The 21396-nt window shown below is 46.5% G+C and overlaps 1 protein-coding gene across 4 annotated transcripts in view; it reads left to right on the forward strand.

The window, feature by feature from the left end:
* Positions 1-19739, forward strand: part of CD244 (CD244 molecule) — a 29528-nt gene extending 9789 nt beyond the window's left edge. For 2 of the 4 annotated variants that reach the window (XM_029935786.1, XM_029935788.1), the window contains 4 exons: positions 8406-8747; positions 8837-9115; positions 10705-10812; positions 11237-13282. In XM_029935786.1, coding sequence (XP_029791646.1) covers positions 8406-8747; positions 8837-9115; positions 10705-10812; positions 11237-11745 — 1238 coding nt within the window. In that variant the 3' untranslated portion in view covers positions 11746-13282. Of the gene's footprint in view, positions 1-8405; positions 8748-8836; positions 9116-10704; positions 10813-11236; positions 13283-13693; positions 13754-16163; positions 16227-17824; positions 17879-18936 lie in introns of those variants that run through there. The other 2 variants (XM_029935790.1, XM_029935787.1) reach the window with 2 other exon arrangements.
* The last annotated feature ends 1657 nt before the right edge of the window (positions 19740-21396 follow it).

The following is a 21396-nucleotide window of genomic DNA, read 5'->3' on the forward strand; positions in this document are numbered from 1 at the left end:
CAGGCGCCCCTAAACAAGGATTTTAAAAAAGTATTTATTTTGAGACAGACAGAGAGAGAACAGGTGTGCAAGAACAGGGGAAGGGCATCGAGGGAGAGAGAATCCCAAGCAGGCTCCCTATGTGGGGCTCAAACTCTTGAACCATGAGATCATGACCTGAGCTGAAATCGAGAGTCAGATGCTTAACTGACTGAGCCACTCAGGTGCCCTGTGCAGTGGGATTTCATGGAGGCTTTCTCACACAGACATGATCACTTATTAACTCTACTTCCAGCCCTGTCTGCTCTCTGGAGGATAGAGGGTGGGGCTAGTTTGAATTAATACCAACTCAGCTTTAAGAGAATACAAACGCTCCCATACGGTTCCTTCTTTCCCACTTTCTGTTGTCACAACTGCATCTTTACACATTGTGTGTCTATTAACATAGATTTATAATTGTTGTCTTGATTATTTTTTTCTCACATCAGATAGGGAAAGAAGAGTTACAAACCCGAAATGCAATAATGCTGGCTGTTATCACTATCTGTGTGATTCCCTTTAACCCCGTTCTTTGTTTCTTCACCTGACTTCGAGTTACTGCCTTGTATTTTTGTCTCTTCAGACATGGCTTGCAGGACAGATCCGTTAGCAACAGTTTCCAGCTTTTGTTTGGCTCGGAATGTCTGTCCTTCAGTTTCTGCAAGATAATTTTGTTGGATATAGAATTCTTGGTTGATAGATTTGCTTTTCGGGCACTTCATGCATGTCCTCTCACCGCCTTCTAGCCTCAAGGTTTCCGCAGAGAAATTGGTTGTTAATCTCGCTGGGGATCTGTTGTGTGTGACAAGTTGTTTCTCTCTTGTTGCTTTCAAGATTCTGTTTTTGGCTTTGGACATTTTAGAATATATCTCTGTTTGGATCTCTGGGTTTAACTTGCTCAGAGTTCAGTGAGTTTCTTGGCTGTGTATATTCATGGCTTTTATTGAATTTGGGAAGTTCTGAGCCATTATTTCTTCAGACATTCTTTCTTTCCTCTTTTTGGGACTCCTGCTGTATGCATGTTGGTATATTTGCTGGCATCCCACAAGGAACCCCACAGGTTTTTCTTTCTGTTCTTCACTCTGAATAATTCTGTAAATTTTAAGGCTGAAACAATTTTTTTATGTTTTTATTTATTTTTGATACAGAGAGAGACAGAGCATGAGAGGGGGAGGGGCAGAGAGAAGGAGACACAGAACCAGAAGCAGGCTCCAGGCTCCGAGCTAGCTGTCAGCATAGAGCCCGATGCAGGGCTCGAACCCATGAACGTGAGATCCGACCTGAGCCGAAGTCGGAGGCTGAACCGACTGAGCCACCCAGGCGCCCTGAGGCTGAAACAATTTTTAATTGTCCGAACAAATTTACTGTATATCTTCCTGGTGTGTTGGATTTTGTGTTTTTATTAAGCATTCTTATTTATCTTAATGATTTAATTATCTTGTATTTTTAAGTGTTTTAATTTAAATTTTTTTTATTATTAAAGTATAGTTGACATATGGGGCACCCAGTGGCTCAGTTAAGCATCGGACTTCGGCTCAGAGCATGACCTTGAGGTTCATGAATTCGAGCCTTGGTCAGGCTCTGTGCTGATAGTTCAGAGCCTGGAGCCTGCTTCTGATCCTGTGTCTCCTTCTCTCTCTTTGTATGGACCATATTTTTCATTTTCTTTAGTTTATTTATTTATTTTTTAGTAATCTTTACACCAAGTGTGGGGCTCAAACTTATATGACCCTGAGATCAAGAGTCATGTGCTCTTCTGACTGAGCCAGCCAGGCACTCCTGGAACATATTTTTTATTAAAGTTTGTTTTAAGTTTATTTATTTATTTTTGAGAGAGAGAGCGAGCAGGGGAGGACAGAGAGAGGAGAGCGAGAATCCCAAGCAGGCTCTACACTGTCAGCCGGGAGTCCGACTTGAGGCTCAAACCCACAAACCGTGAGATCATGACCTGAGTGGAAATCAAGTGTTGAATCCTTAACTGACTGAGCCCCCCAGATGTCCTACGTATTTTTAATTTTTTGTTGTTGTTGTTAGGTTTTTTTAAATGTATTTTTTTAACTTACATCCAAGTTAGTTAGCATGTAGTGCATCAGTGATTTCAGGTGTAGATTCCTTAATGCCCCTGACCCATTTAGCCCATCCCCCCTCCCATCCCCCTCCAGGAACCCTCTGTTTGTTTTCTACATTTAAAGGTCTCTTATGTTTTGTCCCCCTCCCCGTTTTTATATTATTTTTGCTTCCCTTTCCTTATGTTCATCTGTTCTGTGTCTTAAAGTCCTTATGTGAGTGAAGTCATATGATATTTGTCTTTCTCCGACTAATTAAATTAGTATAATACTCTCTAGTTCCATCTACGTAGTTGCAAATGGCAAGATTTCATTCTTTTTGATTGCTGTGTAATACTCTGTTGTGGACATCTTCCTCATCCATTCATCTATCGATGGACATCTGGGCTCTTGTCATACCTTGGCTATTATCGATAGCACTGCTGTAAACATTGGGGTGCACGTGCCCCTTCGAAACAGCACACCTGTATCCCTTGGATAAACACCTAGTAGTGCAATTGCTGGGTTGTAAGGTAGTTTTATTTTTAATTTTTTGAGGAACCTCCATACTATTTTCCAGAGCGGCTGCACCAGTCTGCATTCCCACCAGAAGTGCAGAGATCTCTTTCTCCGCATCCTTGCCAACATCTGTTGTTGCCTGAGTTGTTAATGTTAGTCATTCTGATGAGTGTGAGGTGGTATCTCATTGTGATTGTATTTTTCATTTTTAAGAAATGTTGAAATGGTGCTTGTAAGCAGCATGTAGTTGGGTTTAATTTTTAATGCTCTCTGGTCATCTTTGCCTTTTATTTGAGTATTAATTCTGTTTATATTTAATGTAATTACTTAGTGTTTTGGATGTGAATCCACCATCTTGCTGTTTGCCTTCCATGGTTCCACCTATTCTAGACTCCTTTTTTATTCCTTATGTTCTCCTTTTGGATTGATTACATTTATTTCTTCATTCTTTCTTTATTCTATGTATTAATTTTATCATCACATATCATTTTACCATTCATTTAGCTAGTAGACTAGGGATTTAGGATGCCTTATGGACTTATCAAAGTTAATATAAAGTATACTTTTTGTTACTTTTGGACAAAGCACTTTAATTTTCTTTGTCTTATTTTCAAATTAAGTGTTATTATTGTTTGTATTTTAATTCAATATTTTAATTCTGCAAGACATTATTATGTGTTTATACAGTCAGCATCATTTATGTGTAACTACATATTTACTGCTCTTCATTTATTTATTCTTTGAGTTTACATCTTGAGTCATTTACTCTATCTGAAGAGTATCCTTTGGCATTTTTTAAAATACAGGTCCACTTGTGACGAGTTTTCTCAGTTTTTGTTTTTCTGAAAATGCCTTATTTCATCTTTGTCTTTGAAGTGTTTTTTTCACTGGTATAAAACTCTAGGTAGGTAGTTATTTTCTATCAGCACTTTGAAACCATCATTTCATTATCTTCTGGTTTTTATTTTTTATGTTGAAATGTCAGCTGCAAATTGTTTCTTTTGTGAACATAATTTAGTTTTTTCCCCTTTGGATATTTTAAGATTTTTCTCTTTGCTTTTGGTTTGCATAATTTTTAAAAGAATGCTTAGGGTTTTTTTGTTTTGTTTTAATATTCTTGGGATTTGTAGCACATTCTTTTTATTTTTTTAACTTTTTTTTTTTAACGGTAGGCTTCACACCTAACATGGGGTATGAACTCAGGATCCTGAGGTCAAGAGCTGTATACTCTAGACCAAACAAGCTAGCCACGCACCCCCAAAATATTGTTCATTTTTCTAGGCATGCGAATGGTATTGTGGTTTTGTATTTTTTTCTTTCTCTTTCTTGAAGTATGCTTCATGCCCAGTGTGGAGCCCAACATGGGGTTTGAACTCAAGACCCAGAAACCAAGGCCTGAGCTGAGATTAAGCATCAGATGCTCAACCAACTGAGCCACCCAGGTGCCCCTGGTATTTGTAGTACATTCTATAAATCTGTCTTAAAACAATTTTTTTTTGCTCTGGCTTATTATAGTTTCCTCATTTTATTTATATTTATTTATTTTTATTATTATTTTTTCATTGAACTAAAGTTGACACACAATGTTATATTAGTTTTAGGTGTACAAAATAGTGATTTGACAAATCTATACGTTACACAGAGCTGACCGTGAGAAGTACAGTTGCCGTTTGTCAAATGTAAGGTCACGACAATATTACTGAGTACATTCTCTATGCTGTACTTTTCATCTCTGTGACTTATTTATTTTATAGCTGGAAGTTTTATCTCTTAATCGTCTTCACCTATTTTTGTCCATCCTTCCATCTTTTTTCCCTCTGGCAACCACCAACTTTTTCTTTATGAGTCTGTTTTTTACAAATCTGTCTTGAGGGCTTTTGCCAGTTTTAGAAAATTCTCATCCATTATTTCTTTTGAATTATCTCTCTCTCCTCTCCTGGCTCTCCAATTACACTTTGGTTAGATTTTTTTCACCAGAACTTAGATGTTTCATATACTTTTTCTTGTATATTTCCATCCTTTTCTCTTCTCTTTTTTTTAAAGTTTATTTATTTTGAGAAAGAGACAAAGTGCATGTGGTGGAGGGACAAAGACCAGGGGAGAGAGAGAATCCCAAGAAAGCCCTGGTCAGCATGGAGCCCCCATGTAGGCCCCTGCAAGAGCACAACCTACGTTGACATCAAGAGTCAGATGCTTTTGGGGCGCCTGGTGGCTCAGTCGGTTAAGCCTCCGGCTTCGGGTCAGGTCAGGATCTCGCGGTTCATGGGTTCGAGCCCCGCATCAGGCTCTGTGCTGACAGCTCAGAGCCTGGAGCCTGCTTCAGATTCTGTGTCTCCCTCTCTCTCTGACCCTCCCCTGCTCGCATTGTCTCTCTCCATCTCTCAAAAATAAATAAAAAACATTAAAAAAAGTATAAAAAAAAAGAGTCAGATGCTTAACTGACTAAGCCCCCAGGCACTCTCATTTTTTAATATATATTTTTTATTAAGTAAACTCCACATCCAACGTGGGGTTTGAACTCATGACCCTGAGATCAAGACTCACGTGCTCTACCAACTGACCAACCAGGTGCCCCACTATTGTTTTCCTGGATTTCAGCCTGGATATTTTATTCTGCCTTATCTCCAGTTTTCTAGTTCTCTTTCCAGTGGTATCTAAGTGGCTTTTATACCTCTCCAATGAGTTCGTTTTTCAGTTATTTTCTATTTCATTTCTATGGCTCTCCAGTTACTTTATATTTAATGTCTACAATTTTCATTTGGTTCTTGAAAAAATCCAGTTTATCTGATAACCGCTGCTGCATAATGAACCACCCCAAAAACTTAGTTTAAAACGACAGTGAATGTGCAAGCTGGCAATTTTGTCTGGGCTCAGCTGGACCATTCCTTTGGTTTCTGCTTGTATCACCCATGCATGTAAGGTCAGCTGTCAGGTTGGCTGGGGACGGCAGATGTAGGATGGTCTCAGCTGTGGTCGTTGACCTTTGCTCCACGTGATCCCTTGTCTTCCAGCAGGCTCTCTGAGACTTGTGAACATGTCGGCTAGACAAGGTTCCAAGAGAACAAGTAGAAATGGGCAATGCCTCTTTAGACATAGGCTTAGAATCAGCACAACCTCATTTTTGCTGCAATATTCAGAAGGCCAGCCCAGTTATAGAAGATAGTGAAGCAAACCACGTCTCTTGATGATGGGAGGAGCTACGGAGTCACACTGCAAGGGGCATGGCTAGTTTTGCATTCTATCACACTGATTTTCTGCTGAAAATTTCAAACTTTAAGTTTTAATTCCATGAAACATTAAATATAATTGCCTTAAAGTTTATGACTGATTAATTCTGTTACTTAGATGCATCTTGAGCCTGTTTCTATTGCCTACATTTTCTTTGGGGTTTTGGACATGTTTCCTCTTCTTAATGCTGGCCTGTTTTTTTATTTCCTTTTGGACGTAATGTATGAAAAATTTAGACATAGTTTAATGCCCATGTTGATGTTATTTTCCTCCAGGAATAATTTATATTTGCCTCTACTGGACAGCCAGGTTAGAAAGACTGGAAATTCTAGATCACTTTAATCCAGGTCAGAGTTGAGATCATTCCAAAGTAGGCTCAGTCCCTGTGAGAGCTTGTCTACTTCTTGTTCACTCTCACTCTGAGTGCAGCTCTTCAGGGTACTATCCCCAAATCTGGTGGATTTCAGGGATACCCCCTTCTCAGCACGAGGTCCTTGAACTCCATGCTCCTTTAGTTCCTTGATCCCTGAGTTTCTTGTAAGCCCCCAGGGAACAGGAATAAAAAACGCTGGTCTTACCTCTCTGAGTTTCCTTCTTCTAGATCTTGGCCCCATAATATTTTACTGCTTTATTAGCTCCCTGATGCCTTCAGCAACGTGCTTTTATATTTTGCTCGTTTCTTTCTTGGGTATTTTTTGTGGGCGGGTTGATCAGCATGTATTAATGTGGTCTTCCATTATCAGAATTAGAATTCTTTAGATGATTATTTGCCTTAACTCTTCAATATATGCTGTGAAATAAATGTTCTGCTCTCAGAACACAAATGCAAAGAGGCCTCAACTCTTCAGGGCCCTGGTTACACTGGGGATTGTAACTAGTGGGGATTGCTCTCAGAATCTCTGTGCCATGTTTCATAGGTTGGCCTGGGCTCCCACATAGGACCGTGGGAGACAAAAGCACGGTGTCTGTTTCCGGTTTGACAATGAGCAGAGCCAGTTCAAATCATGAGAACAGGAATAGGAATCCCGTGTGTTTTCTTCATTTTTGTTTTTTTTTAAAGATTAAAAATAAAAGTAATATCTACATCCAACACGGGGCTTGAACTTAAGCTCCGAAATCGCATGCTCTACTGACCGAGCCGGCCGGTTGTCCTGGAACCCTGTGTGTTTCAGGTTTAGGAGTGTCAAGAGCAAAGAAACACAGTCTATCAACCAAATAGTAATGAAAGTTTCTTTATTTACTCCGACTCCTGAGGAAATGGCAAGGCGAAGGCGTGGTTGGGAGTGAGCGCGTTTATAATGCATGTAGACATCTGAAAATCTCCTCCATTACTCTCCCCTCAATGCCCTCTGTGTTAACAGAGTTGTTTGTATAACAATCCCTGTCTCTTAGTCTCTCTTCCAAATTATTTCTGACCCTCTCTAGCAGACCTTTCTATTTCCTGCATCCCCGGGGCCATGCCACATAGCTGCCCTGCCAGAATTGGCCCCTGGAACTTCCGGTTTTCTTCCTGGACAACACTAGGCTTTCCTGGGGTAGGCACCAGCAAGCAGCCCTGTCACACCTCCACTAATTAGCAATTAGTTAATTGATAATTAGGACAAATGCTGGGATATACCAAGGCGGTGTACTTTTATTTTTCTCTAATTATTCCTTCTATTTTATTTTACTTTTTATGTTTTTTATTTATTTTTGAGAGACTGAGAGAGTCAGTGCTAGCAGGGGAGGGTCAGAGAGAGAAGGAGGTACAGAATCTGAAGCAGGCTCCAGGCTCTGAGCTGTCAGCACAGAGCCCGATGCAGGGCTCGAACCCATGAACCATGAGATCACGACCTGAGCCAAAGTTGACACTTAGCCGGCTGAGCCACCCCAGAGCCCCTCTAATTATTCTTTAGGGAGCAATCCCTCTGGGGAATTTCTGAGGACTAGAAAATTGGCAAACATATTAATAAGAATGACCACAGTTTGATGGGCCCAGTGCTACAAGAGAGGGTTATGCATCTCGCTCTGCGGGAGGCCAGCGGAGCGAACTATGCTATTCAGCTCGGAAGGTCAGTCTTACTGGGTCTGGCCCGTCAGAATTTCCAGCAGTCGCCGCTGGCCACTCAGTGCCTCAGGCGGGGAGTCACATCAGATACGACGTTTATAACCTTGTGGTTAAGTGTCCATCCTGTAAAGACAAATCGACTGGATTTCAAGCTCATCTTTTTCATTGTGTAGCTTGGGTTACTTTTAAGTTCTTTGAAACTCAGTTTTTTTTCACCTTTAAAATGGGGATAAACTCTCATAAGGTCACTGTTAAAACATGTAGTTCTATATAGTTATAACATGTGACGTATTTAAAATCTGCTGCCCCACAGGAAGGAGTCCAGAGGTTTTAGCTGTGATTACTGGCTGGGGGGCTCCTTCAAACAAGGGGTGCCGAGCTGGGGGAGAGGGGAGGCCGGGGGAGGTCGTGTGCTTTCAGGCTCTTTTAGGCTCTGGGCTCCTCATACGTGCCCCATCCTCTTAGCTCAAGGGAAGTCACATCCGATTGCCCACAGTGCTCAGGGCTGAACCCTTCCTACCTCCTCCAGCCTGGGTTCTCTTTTCTAGAATTCCTAGATTCTGCTGAACACGTGGTTGGACTCTCAGGAGCGTGTCTCGAGTTACACCCTCCGCGGATACAGACAAGCAACATATACTCTGTTGAGTGGAAGGAGCTGGTGGGCACACCTTTCAAAGTGTCCTCGATACTGAAATGGAAGTATAACTCTCCTTGTTGCAAATATGAAGATTGGACTTTGAATCATATCAACAAGAAGTTCAATTTTATAACCACGAACTTTAGCCTTATCATCCAGGCAGCTCATCAGCGGGACAGCGGCTTGTATATCTTCGAGGTGACTGATGAGAGTGGAGATGTTGAGTGCCACAAATTCCGGGTCTCTGTATTTGGTGAGTTCCCAGAACAGCTCAGCCTGCCCCTCTGACTCCTGGAGGGCCTTTATTTCCAGTGCCTTTCTGATCAGAATCTCTGCTTCCAGATCATGTAGGGAAGCTCCACATACAAGAGGAACAGAAGGAGCTGGACGGAGGGAGGTGCCAAGTGACTCTGTCCTGCTCCATCATCAGTGGTGGTAATGTGAGCTATGATTGGTATAGAGAGGGTATGCTGATCCAGACACCAAGGAATCTCAGCAAATTGGAGGACCAGATTGATGCCAACAGCTCACACACATACACCTGCAATGTCAGCAACTTGGTCAGCTGGGTGAGCCACACCTTCACCCAGCACTGTCCGAGCGACGTGAAGCACTCCATGCGTAAGTGAAGCACTCTGGACTCTAAGAGAGGCTGAAAGGGTTGGGCCCCATCACCAGGCTCCTGCCGGAGATACTTGGGCACGAGATCCCTTGGCTGCCTCCTCAAGTGCCTTGCAGCATCTCCTTGGGGCAGTCCTGGTCTCTGGGCACACAGTTCCCATAAACCAAGCCTATCTTAGTCTGGGAAGAATTTTATCCCCACCAAGAATCTCCCAGGAGATGTGAGTTTTTCCTACATTTTAGGGAATGCTTGTTTGATGAGTCATAGCCCTGCCATGGCTGGTGATCATCACCTCCTTCCTCTGAGAGACTGTTGGAGAACCTGCTTCCTCCTCCCGAGTAATAACCCCCCAGGCCATGTAGTTCCCCCAAGAGATAAGAGCAGTGCCCCGGAGCATGGGGACACCAGGGTGATGGGGGGGGGGGTCCTGGAAGAGTTCTTGGTTTATTGCTTATGCTCATCCTAAGAGTTACCCTGAGTTAAGTTTGCACCAATTTTTATCAGATAAATAAAGACGTAATGTGTCATCAGCATGGGCATTGTAGGCAAAAACCTATCTGCTGTCCCTGTCCTTAGAGATACAGCCAATTCCTGGGCAAAAAAAAAAAAAAAAAAAAAAAAAGAAAAGAAAAAAAAAAGAAAGAAAGAAAGAAAGGAGTGAGCTGAAACGATTTGGAGTGACAGGGACAGCGCTTTTGGGTCATGTCAGCTATGGTTTCAGGATTCACTAGCTCTGTGATCTCAGGCGGTTTCCCTAACCTCTCAGAGCCTCAAGTTTTCTACTGGGTGATATGGGGGATGGAAACAGGCACCCCCCAGGACTGCTGGTGAGGTCATGGTTGTGAAGAGGACAGTGGGCTTACACATCAGGCTACGTGTGTGACCCAGACGTTAAATGTAGAAGTTCAAGTGAGGAAGAGCAACGGAGGCAGCAGTGGCAGGAAGGGGAAATGGGAGAATTTCCCGGAACATAGTGGGTGCAATACGTTTTGTTGGGTTAAGAAGGGAAGAGACAGAGGTAACATACGTGTGCCAGATGATTTGTATATATTAGATCATGTAGATATGTAGATAACATTATCTCCTTTTTTAAATGTTTATTTATTTTTGAGAGAGAGAGAAAGAATGTGAGCTAGGGAGGGAGAGAGAAAGAGAGGGAGACACAGAATCAAAAGCAGGCTCCAGGCTCTGAGCTGTCAGCACAGAGCCTGATGCGGGGCTCGAACCCACTAGCAGTGAGATCATGACCTGAGCCGAAGTCAGAGGCTTAACTGACTGAGCCCCCCAGGTGCCCCCACATTTTCTGCTTTTATAAGTGAGAAGATGGAGGCTCAGGGAAGTTAAGGGACTTGGCGCAAGGCCACAGAGCCAAGCCATGTCAGACATTAGTGTCCATGCTCTGAGCGTCACTTGGGCGGGGGGGGGGGGGGGGGGGGGGGACACCCAACTTCGAAGAGAGACCACCTTGCTGATGAACTCAACGGGACCTCAGAGAGGAGTGGGGTCTGAGGCAAGTCCTGTGGCAGACAGGCGGGAAAGGAGGAGGGGAAGGCTGAGAGCTCAGGCTTCATGCTCTGCATGTCCTTAGAAGGCGAGTTTCTGCTCTCATTGGTGGTCATCGTGGTCTGTCTGATCACACTGTTCCTGGGCAGCCTCATCGGCCTCTGCGTGTGGAGGAGGAAGAGGAAGCAGTCACGTAAGTGGGGGGCCCCCAGGACGTGCAGTTGCCCGACCTGACATCCCCACCGCATGCGCCTGGGAGCCCAGCACCTGCTTCTTTGCTGGAGCGTTGGGATGTGTGTGCGCATGTGCGGGGGGGTGGGGGGATGGGGGGGGAGGCAGAGGGGAAACAGTGCTGCCCGACTTTCTCCCATCTCGCGCCTCCTGGGGTTCCTCGAGGCGTTTACAGGCCAACGTGCCAATTTGCCTGCTGGGGGCTGGTCTGGTGGGGGCCTGCCCGGCCTGATGCAGTAGGTTTGTGGGGTGGTTGCTGGTCCTGTGCTCCGTGGGCATTCCGGGGAGAGCACCAAGCTGCCTCCTTTCTGGAGAGAAGCAGTAGCCTGAAGGGGACAGCCTGTGGAGGTCTCTGCATCTCTGTCCCTGCTGCTTTTCTCTCACAGAGGCCAGCGCAGAGGAATTTCTGACAGTTTATGAAGACGTCAACAACGTGCAAATCACGACGAATCAAGTACGGTGCCCTAGGGCTCGGGGTCCCTCTTCACGAGCCTGGGAAATGCTTCTCCGGAGGATGGCCACCAGGAGCAGGGACATTAGTGCCCTGTCCGAGGGATCCGCAGCCTTTCCGTCTGTCTTCCCCAGCAGCCTCCTAGCTCTGGCTGTGGAGGAAAAGCAGAAAACAAGAGAAAACCTGAGAAGGATGGAGCCCGACAACCCCCCAGCAGGGGGCCGAATGCAGCCCTTGCTTCGCCAGGGGGCGCCGCGTCCTCATTTCCGCCCAGTCCCTGCAGCCGGGCTAAGCCCTGGGGAGAATCCAGCTTTCTCGTATTTTGTGCCTGGGCACCAATTCTCGTGTCCTTGCAAGTCCAAGTTTACTCTTCTGGGTCCCTTGATTGTTGCCCAGGCTGCAGAGGATGCCAGCCGGAGCAGCCAAAGCTTAAGAGCGTGGTAGCTGGCTCAGTGTCTGCATTTTGGGAAGAGGCCTGAGTCTGGGTGAGGGGCTAAGAAGGGAGGCAGGTCAGCACGAAGCTGAGGAGCCGGTGTGAGCCTCCTTGGGAGCCCATTCGGGCCGCCTCCTCCCGGCACCAGCAGAGGGGGCGGCGGGGGAGCCGGGGAGGGACCCGCGGAAGGTGCAGGCGGCCGCCTGTTGCTCTGCCCCTGGACGGTGCGGAAGTGGTGACGGACCCGGGGGAAGGGCAGCTGGCAGCGGCTAACCCAGCCGCCCAGTGGGCAGGGCGGGTGGGGGAGAGGAAGGGACCCCTTCCATCCGCATTCCCGGTGCTCGGCCTGCGAGGCGAAGCAGGAAGTCGCAGGGGCCGGGCTTGTCTGCTCTGTCCCTGGCGTGAGCCTCGGGGAACCGAGAAGCCACTTCCCTCAGGTCTGGGCTCGGTGGGAACTGTGATTCGGGCAGCTCCCCACCCCCCTGTTTTCTTGCTCAGCAGCGGAATAACCGGGAGTGAAACACAAAGGGTCTTTGTTTCTCCCATCGCTACAGGCGCTGGGACAAATTCCTGAGCGCAAGTGCATCTAACTACCGCCACTGGAGCCCAAATGCTCCGGATAAATTGCCTTTCCTTTCGGTTAAGCTCTAGGAAGGAGAACGGAGGAAAATAACCATTTAGAATAAAAGAAACCTCTTGGGAGATTCAGGCCTGCTTCTCTGCTTCTGACTCAGGAGCTCCTCCCTCTGGGATCTCATCCCTTGCTGGCTTCTCCCCACTGGCTCCCGGGTTCTGTCCCAAGGTCCAAATCTCAAGTTCATGAGGTCTTCCTCTGGGGCCCGGGTCTGACCTTTCTGGGGACGCTTCACTGAGGTCTGGGCAGAACAGAAAAGCAGGGAACTGTTTCTTGCCAGGTGCCCGCCACTCTAGCCCCAAGGGCGGCTGCTATTTTTCTGCTCCTCTTAGCTTCTTCCTTGTCCAGCGAATCCTGCCGCCTCCTCCTGCTCCCCATCCGAGGCGACCTGGCAGTACGCAGTCAGGAGGGGGCAGCGTGAAACTCCTTCAAGCCAGTCTCCTGTGGGCAGGAGGGGACCAGGCAAGCCACATCCCTTTGGCCTTGTGTCCAGGGCTTCCCCCAGCTCTGTAGCTGCCCCAAAGCTGGCTGGAGGCCAAGGGCAAACTGGCTGCCAAGGCTGGATCTAGGGAGGGGGCTTTAAAACAGTGAAAACCTCCGGGTTTCAAGGCCCTGAAGTTAGGCTCCGAACACAGCCCTACTCAGAGCTCAGCCCAGTATCAGTGGTGATGTGGCAAAGGCAGGTTTCTAAGTTACCAAAGTGCAGCAAGTGACAGGAGAGCCCCTGGACAGGGTCACTTGGTGGGGTCCCTTCACACCTGTGGTTCCTCGCATATGACGCTTAACGACTCCAGTTTGACTCTTTCTTTTCTTCCCATCCTGGGGTGATTAATGACCACTTCCTCCCAGGAGCCCCTCTTTAAAATGTTTTTTAATGTTTATTTTTGAGAGAAAAAAAGAGAAAGAGAGAGACAGAGGGCAAGTGGGGGAGAGAGAGGGAGACCCAGAATCCCTCCAGGCTCCAGGCTCCCAGCTGTCAGCACAGAGCCCAACACCGGGCTCGCTCTCACAAGCCATGAGATCATGACCTGAGTTGGACACTTAACTGACTGAGCCACCCAGGCACCCCTCTTTCTCTCTCTCTCTTTTTAATGTTTATTTATTTTGAGAGAGAGAGAGAGGGAGAGAGCAGGTGGGGGAGGGGCAGAAAGAGAGGGAGAGAGAGAATTCCAAGCAGGCTCTGTGCCATCAGTGTGGAGCCTGACGCGGGGCTTGATCTCATGAACTGTGAAATCATGACCTGAGCCAAAATTAAAAGTCAGAAGCTCAACAGACTGAGCCATCCAGGCGCCCCCCATCCTCCTCCTTTACTATTTCTTGTGCAGGAGCAGAAGCTGAATCCCCCTGGAGAAGGGAGCACCATCTACTCCGTGATCCAATCCCAGGTACCATTCTGCTTTCTCGAAGCCGTTCCATACCTGTCTGTGGGGCTTCCTCGTGCTTTTCAGAAGCTCTCACTTTTGAATGAGGAAATAAGAGCTCGGTGCGCCTGGAGACTAAGAGACAGCATGGCCTGAGCTGCGATAGGTTGTTTGAAAGATCCGTGTGGTTATCTTGGCAGAGCTGACCGGAGCCGGGAAGTCGGACGCGGGCACTTTCTGTCTCCGTGCCCGGCAGCAGGTGTGACCTGTGACCGGGTCGTCAGGAGGAAGAGGGGGCTGGTCAGGGCACCCGGCTTCTTAAACCCTTACAGATTTAAAAAAACTGTGCTCCTTAGTATATCTCTTTTCAGGAAAGAATCGATCTGGGTTGTTCTCTCTTATTATGACCTAACAAGAACATTTATTTATTAAGTGCTTACTATGTCTATTTTCATTTTTATATTTTTTATTTAATATTTATTTTTTTTAACGTTTTATTTCGTTTTTGAGAGATAGAGAGAGAGAGAAAACAGGGGAGGGACAAAGAGAGAGGGAGACACAGAATCTGAAGACAGGCTCCAGGCTCTGAGCTGTCAGCACAGAGCATGACACAGGGCTCAAATCCACAAAACTCAAGATCATGGCCTGAGCCAAAATCGGACACTTAACTGACTGAGCCACCCAGGCGCCCCTCTATTTTCATTTCTTCAAAGTTAATTTTACTTGAGAGAGAGAGGGAGAGGGAGAGAGAGCCCAGAAGGGACAGAGAGAGGGAAAGAGAGAGAATTGCAAGCAGATTCTACACTGTCACTGCAGAGCCTTATGTGGGGCTTGAACTTATGAACAGTGAGATCATGACCTGAGCCCAAGAGTCACACACTGAACCAACTGAGCCACCCAGACACCCCTATGTCTATTTCCTTAATGAATCTCACAAACAGCCTCATGAAGTGGGTCTAATACAACCTCCATTTCCCAGATGAGGAAACAGACACGGATTAGCTAATATGCTCCAGGCCACAGAGTCGGTTCGTTGGCAAAGCTGAGCTAAAGGGCTTCTGAGCCTCCCCTCCACCTGCCCCTCCCCATCTCTAACATTCGGGATTGTAGAAATTCAGCCATTAAACTGGAGAAACATCTCTAAGTTTGGCAGCTAAAATGACATTGCAACTTACGCCAGGGTATCTCTCTCAGGGAAAACACTGCCTGCCTCTAGGTGACCAGTGATGAAAAATTTCTGATAAAAATGACTTAAAATTTTTAAAAATTAAAAATTAAAAAATTAAAACAGATTCTTTAAAAAATGTTTATTTATTTTTGAGAGGGAAAGAGAGAGAACACGAGCAGGGGAGGGGCAGAGAGAGAGGGAGAGAGGGAATCCCAAGCAGGCTCCTCACTGTCAGCATGGAGCCGGATGCAGGGCACAAACGCACCAGCTGTGAGATCATGACATGGGGCGAAATCAAGGATCAAAGGCTTAACCGACTGAGCCACCCAGGTGCCCCTTATTGTTTTTGTTTTTTAAAGAATTACGTCCTGAAGGAGCAACCTCTTGGATTTGGTGGCCAAGCTGCAGGGCAGAGAAAATCACTGGGGGATGGTGATAGGCTTCAGAGAGGGATCAAGAGAAGGAGGAAGAGGAGAAAGTGAACGGATTGGAGGGGAAGGAGGACAGTGAAGAGAGGAACAGAGGAAGGAGGAGGGGAGGGGGGAGGGGGGTGCTCAACCCTCATGGCCACTCTGGAATCCCCAGGTTGGGGGTTGCCTCGTCCTGTTCCCTATGAGATAATGTGATTCATGGATCGTGGGTCAAAGTCAAAGAGCCTGAAAGAGAGATGTATGATGTAAGTGGCAGTTTTCTGGCTTTAGCCACACCGGGTTCCCACAAAAGGAATCTGAATAAACGCAAGGAAGAGCTCATTCCAGACCGAGATGTTGAATCTAAGAGCCTCTCCCTCCTGAGTTCTATAAGGAGGCTGCTTACCTGCCTCTGAGGACACCTGGTTCAGGTGCGGACAAGGAAGACGTGTTGCCAAAGGGGGGCGTTTGAGGTGTAGAGGAAGGCACTGCGGAGAGTCTGGGGTGTAAGTTCTGCTTCTGCTGTGACTATACTGTCTGACTTGGGCAATTTATCCTTTAGGAGCCTCATCTGGACAATGGGGTAGGTGGTGGTCATTCGTATCGTTAGGTGTATTTTAAGGGTCGGGGGAGACCACAGAACACAGTAGGTGCTGAACGAATAGCAACTCTCTTTATTGACACAGCAGGGTTAGCATTCAGGCTGTCTGACCTCCTGACGAGTCCGGGGCTCCTTTGACTAATATTGTGAGCTCTGTCTGGGAGGAATTGGCGGGGCGGTGGAAGAGGTGACGTCCCTCCCTAGGATTGTGCTGGATCCCTGCTTCTGAAATACTCTTCCTTGTCTTCTCATTAGCCTTCTGCTTCCACCTCACAAGAAACAAATACCTTGTATGCGTTGGTGCAGCCTTCCCGGAAGGTAAGTCTCTTTCTCCAGGGGGTGCTGTGGGTGCAGGTGTGTATTTTGCATGTGCACAGGCAGGTGTGCATTTGCCGAGTGTGTGTGTGTGTGTGTGTGTGTGTGTGTGCTTCCCTGTGAGTTGTCTTCTGTTGTGTGTATCTGAGCTGCTTGGGTTAAAGGGCTCTATGTAAATTAAAAAATTTTTTAAAAATATTTTATTTATTTTTGAGAGAGAGAGAGAGACCGCATGAGCAGGGGAGGGTCAGAGAAAGAGGGAGACACAGAATCCAAAGACAGGCTCCAGGCTCTGAGCTAGCTGTCAGCACAGAGCCTGATGCGGGGCTTGAACCCATGAACCGTGAGATCATGACGTGAGCCAAAGTCAGATGCTTAACTGACTGAACCACCCAGGCACCCCTCTATTTAAATTTTAATGGGCCAACTAGAAATGCCTTTCTGGTTCTATTTGGAGAAAAAGAACATGTCGGTGACTAAGAGAACAGTGGATTAAAAGAGTCTCTAGGAGTTTCTGTGAGGTAAGTACAGTTAGAGACAGAAAGGTAGCGCTTGTGTGTGGGGACCATGGAGTCCTCAATAGTCAGCTGAGGCTATAGTGGTGAGAGACACTAGAGGGATTTCCAAGGTGGGAGAATATAGCCCAGAGCCAGAGGAGAGCCTGGACCTAAAGAGACACAATGGTGGCTTTCAGCAACCAGAAAAAGGTTCTGGTCGGTCATCTGCCGGTGGGGGGCTCTGGGCTCATGGTCCCCTTGAATCCTGCTCCAAGCTGAGCTCAAAGCTCTTATATGTACCTGGTGCCCATGGTCGTCTCTTCACCTTGGGTGGGAGAGGGGTCAGAAGAATGGTATTTCCAAGGCTGGAGTCACAGTGTGAAGACAGTAACTTAACACAGTAGTATTGGTAGTATTCCCCATGGGAAATGGGGGATATGCCAAATTGTAGAAGTGTTGAGTACATGCCCGTCAGAGTCAAATGGGGGAGAGGTTTAAAACAGGTTTTAAGGCTTTTTTAGTCACTCTCTTTCCAACAAGTCATTCAATCAACTTGGATTCCACCACAAGAGATATTTTTATTGAAGTTATATGCAGTTATATGGACATGTGGATGGTCCCAGGCACCAGAGTCACATGCTTGGTGTTGTTTTGGAGGCTCTACATCCTACTGAAAGTGCCTCTTATTCCAGTGTTTCACCACGATCAGGGTCAGGGTACGTGTTATGGCCAGTTCTTCTGGGTGTGCTAGAATTGCTTATGCTAGGGATGTGTGTATTTGCTATGTGTTGGTGAGATGCGTGGTCAGAAGTGGTATTTGTATCAGGTCTGTCTGAGGACATGTGTGTATGTGCTGGGAATGTGTATATGTGTGGGCATGAGGGTATGTGGGTGTGGGATACTAAATTCTGAGTTTAGTTCAGATATGTCATGTCACACAGAAGTATGTATTGTGCCTTCTTATGGAAACCACACATCATGGGGTAGGAGATCCTATTTGCCTCTGGCTGTGGGTTCAAAGCTCTGTTTGGGGGCCTCACATCAGTTAGGAGTGGGACATTTCCCAACTTGAAGTTAAGCACTCTTTATCTTCTGAATTTCCAGTCTGAATCCAAGAAGAACAAAAGATCTTCCCTCAATAAGACTATCTATGAAGAGGTAAGATTCTGGAGCGTCTTCTGAATGGGTTTAGTGCCCAGAGAATGGCCTTGAAGTTGTACACTTGTGAGAAAGTCATGCATAGAGTCTCAGAGTTGTAGAGATTTTAGGGATCTTCTAATCCAAATTTTCATTTTAGAGACAAAGAAACTGTGGTCCAAGGGAAGTGAGGGTCTAATTCAAGGTCATATTGTGTGTTGGTGTTGGACTCCTACTAGGGAGCTTGGATTTTAATTAGGGCTGTCCTCTGGCTAGTTGTGGGCTGTACATTGAACATCTCTCCTTTCCAACGATGTGTAAGGCAGAAGTGTGGAGAAGGGAGGATAAGTCAATCTAAATGATTTCTAAAGTTAGCAAGTAATTAGGAACCATTCTAGGACATAGGTCATCTTAAGCTGCTACTGGGGGTGACACTGTAAAGTAACCAATGATCCTGGTAGTTGAATTGATTCCCATCAGGCCATTTAAGGAATGGGAAGTAGGGACTCAACAGTTGAGGGTGTATTGGAGGTGTATTATGTATATTGTAGCCTGATAGTGGCTTCAAGTAAATTATCTCATCAAGTAAATTATCTACCACCTATGGAGGTAGGTGTAATTATACTTCCCATTTATACTCCGAGAAATGAAGGCATGGAGGGCACGCCCAACCACTGGCCTAATGGTACACCAGGCTGTTCCAGTAAAGATGCTGCCAGCGGTCATGGGGAGAAGGCAGGTGGCTGTCTGCTGGGATTCCTAGCACTTCAGCTGAAGCCCCTCGTTAATGCCAACTGGACAGTCCAGCGTTGTAGAGGACACTGAGCGGGCCTACGCGATCCAGGGTGGGGTCTTGAAGAACTGTGGCGTGGTTAAAAAAACCACTAGAACTGGAGCCAGAAGAACTGGATTCAAGCCCCTCCTTTACTTCATACTAGCTGGTGTCCCTGAGTTATTTGTTGTACCACTCCAAGCTTCATTTTTTTAAATTTGTAAAGTGGGGGTAATACTTCGTACCTCACCAGGGTGCTGTGGGGATCTCCTATGGAAGGGTTCGAAATTCTTCTCTTCTTCCGCAGGTTGGAAGAAACCCTGCCCGGCTGAGCCGCAGGGAGCTGGAGAACTTCAGTGTATACTCCTAGTTGCTGCCGCTGCCTCCCCTCTCATGTCCCAGCATCTGCTCTGGGCCTCAGCCCCGTGGATGGTCCACATGAGTCTCCAGAATGGTGGAGCCTGGAGAGGATATGGGAGTTTGCTCAGGTCCATATCTTGTTTTGAAAACGATTTCTCTCAGCCAAGACTGTTAAATAATGTCTCTCAACTTACAGACTGGACATGAATGGGTGGAGAGGCAGTTCGCAAAAGACTGCAAAGCAGGTCCATGGACACACAGCAAGTCTCTCAAATGCTATGCAAATTCAGAGTGTTGTTATTATTAGCATCAAGATCCCTTCTCCTGGATTTCTAAAGTGTTACTCATCTCTCCTCTTCTTTAATCTGAGATGACAACATTTCTAGACCCTCCCCTTACCCAGACCCATCTTCCAATGGGAAAGGAAGGTAATGGTGACTCAGAGGAAGAGAAACAGCTTCACCCCATGAGCTGCTGGCAGGTTCTCCAAGGGACCAGACCTAGGCTTTCCTCAAATGCAGAGGAAAACCTCCCCCGACTGCATATTAAACCATATTGCTTCTGGCCTCTTGGTTACCAGGGACAGTGCAGGAGTGAGAGCAGATGGTGCAAAGTAAACCCATCTCTGAGTGGAAACATCACCCTGAGCCCATGCTGTCCCAAGAACTGGGCAGTGAGAGCAGTTTTGTCTACAGTATGATGTTTGATTATTAACACATTATTGATTAAAAACACATTATTAGAAATCTGTTTTAGCTTCTTCACAAATTCTTCACAATTGGAAACCATATTCTGTTTAAGTTCGGAGTGCTGGGGAGTGCTCCCTGCAGTACATGGTGGAGGGAGGACTCAGCCAGCCGAGCAGCTGGGAACTAGACATTCTGTTGGGCTCCCCGGAGTCTGCAGGCCAGACTCTTCCACACGAGGCTGTGGGGGCCAGGCCTGAGACTCGGCCTGAGCCCAGGAAAGGGATGAGGGTGAATGGGAAGAGGTTCTACTCAGAGACCAGAGACCCCCAACAGTGGCTATTGTATATGGAGCCTGGTTCTTCAATGACCCCACTCTGGATTTCTTTTCTGAAGGTGTCCCCTCTGGATTCTGTACTTTTCCTCTCTATCATAGCCAAAGGGCAGTTATGCCCATCACTAAACACATGTCTATTTAATTCCTGCTGGAGAGGAGTCTAGATTCCTTGTAAACTATCAGTGTCTCCCAGCCTTGTTCACACTGGAGCAGATGATCCCAGGATTCCCAGGTCCAGGGCCGCTCAGTCTCATGGGGCAGAGCCACAGCATGCATTTGCTCATGTCCTGCCTGATCCCTGTTCCCTGGGAGCTGTGTGACTCGTCAGCTGGCTTCCTCCTGGAGACAAATGTGGACAGACCACATTTTGGAGTACGTGTCATGGGTAAAAACCAGGAAAACATATGCAAAAAGAGTATGGGGGGGATCCTGGGGCGTGTCCTGGGAGCTGAGTTGCAGTATCAGGAGTTTGGAAGCAGAGGGAGCAGGAAATGATGGCTGTTGGAACAGTTCAGATGAACACCAAAGACACTCACCATTGATCTGGCCTTTCATGCATCCTGAGTTGTGTAGATGCTGAGCTGGCCAGATTTATCTAAGGAGCAGAAGAGGCCCTATGGGCCCAGGGCTTTTGGGGATGCCGTATTCTGGATGCTTCATCATATTATGTGTCTTTACTGAGCATCTATAATAATGTCTTACAAGGATAATTATCCATGCAGTGACCAGCCAGTGAACGAGCAGTAATTAAGCTCCTGCTGTGTACAAAGCGCTGTTTGGCCCCTAAGAGTACCTACTGTAGGACGCAGGAGATTTACTGACTCCACAGGCCACGTGCCAGAGAGTATGATGGCAGACTTCCAACATGTAAATGGGCTTTGAGGTGCCTTGGTGGCACAGTGAGTTGGGTGTTTGATTTCAGCTCAGGTGCTGACAGCTCAGAGCCTGGAGCCTGCTTTGGATTCTGTGTCTCCCTCTCTCTCTCTGCCCCTCCCCAGCTTGGGCTCTCTCTCTCTCTCTCTCAAAAATAAATAAACTTAAAACAAATAAAAAAAATGACTTCAAGATGCGTATGACACAAATGTCCACTATAGTATCATGAAGACAAGCCAAGGGTAGTACAACTCAAAGGAAGGGGAGAAGGCTGAGCTACAGTCTGGGGAGAGGAAATGCTATGCTGCTCTACATCCAGACCCGACAATAAGGAAGGAAGTTCTTTTGGGTAAATATGGGAAGCTTATGTGGAAGGGGCATTTAAAAATTTTTTTATTGGTTTTTATTTATTTTTGAGTGAGAGAGACAGTGTGAGCAGGGGAGGGTCAGAGAGAGAGGGAGACACAGAATCCGAAGCAGGCTCCAGGCATTGAGCTGTCAGCACAGAGCC

The sequence above is a fragment of the Suricata suricatta genome, chromosome 3 (genome assembly GCF_006229205.1).
Source record: "Suricata suricatta isolate VVHF042 chromosome 3, meerkat_22Aug2017_6uvM2_HiC, whole genome shotgun sequence".
Classification (NCBI taxonomy): domain Eukaryota; kingdom Metazoa; phylum Chordata; class Mammalia; order Carnivora; family Herpestidae; genus Suricata; species Suricata suricatta.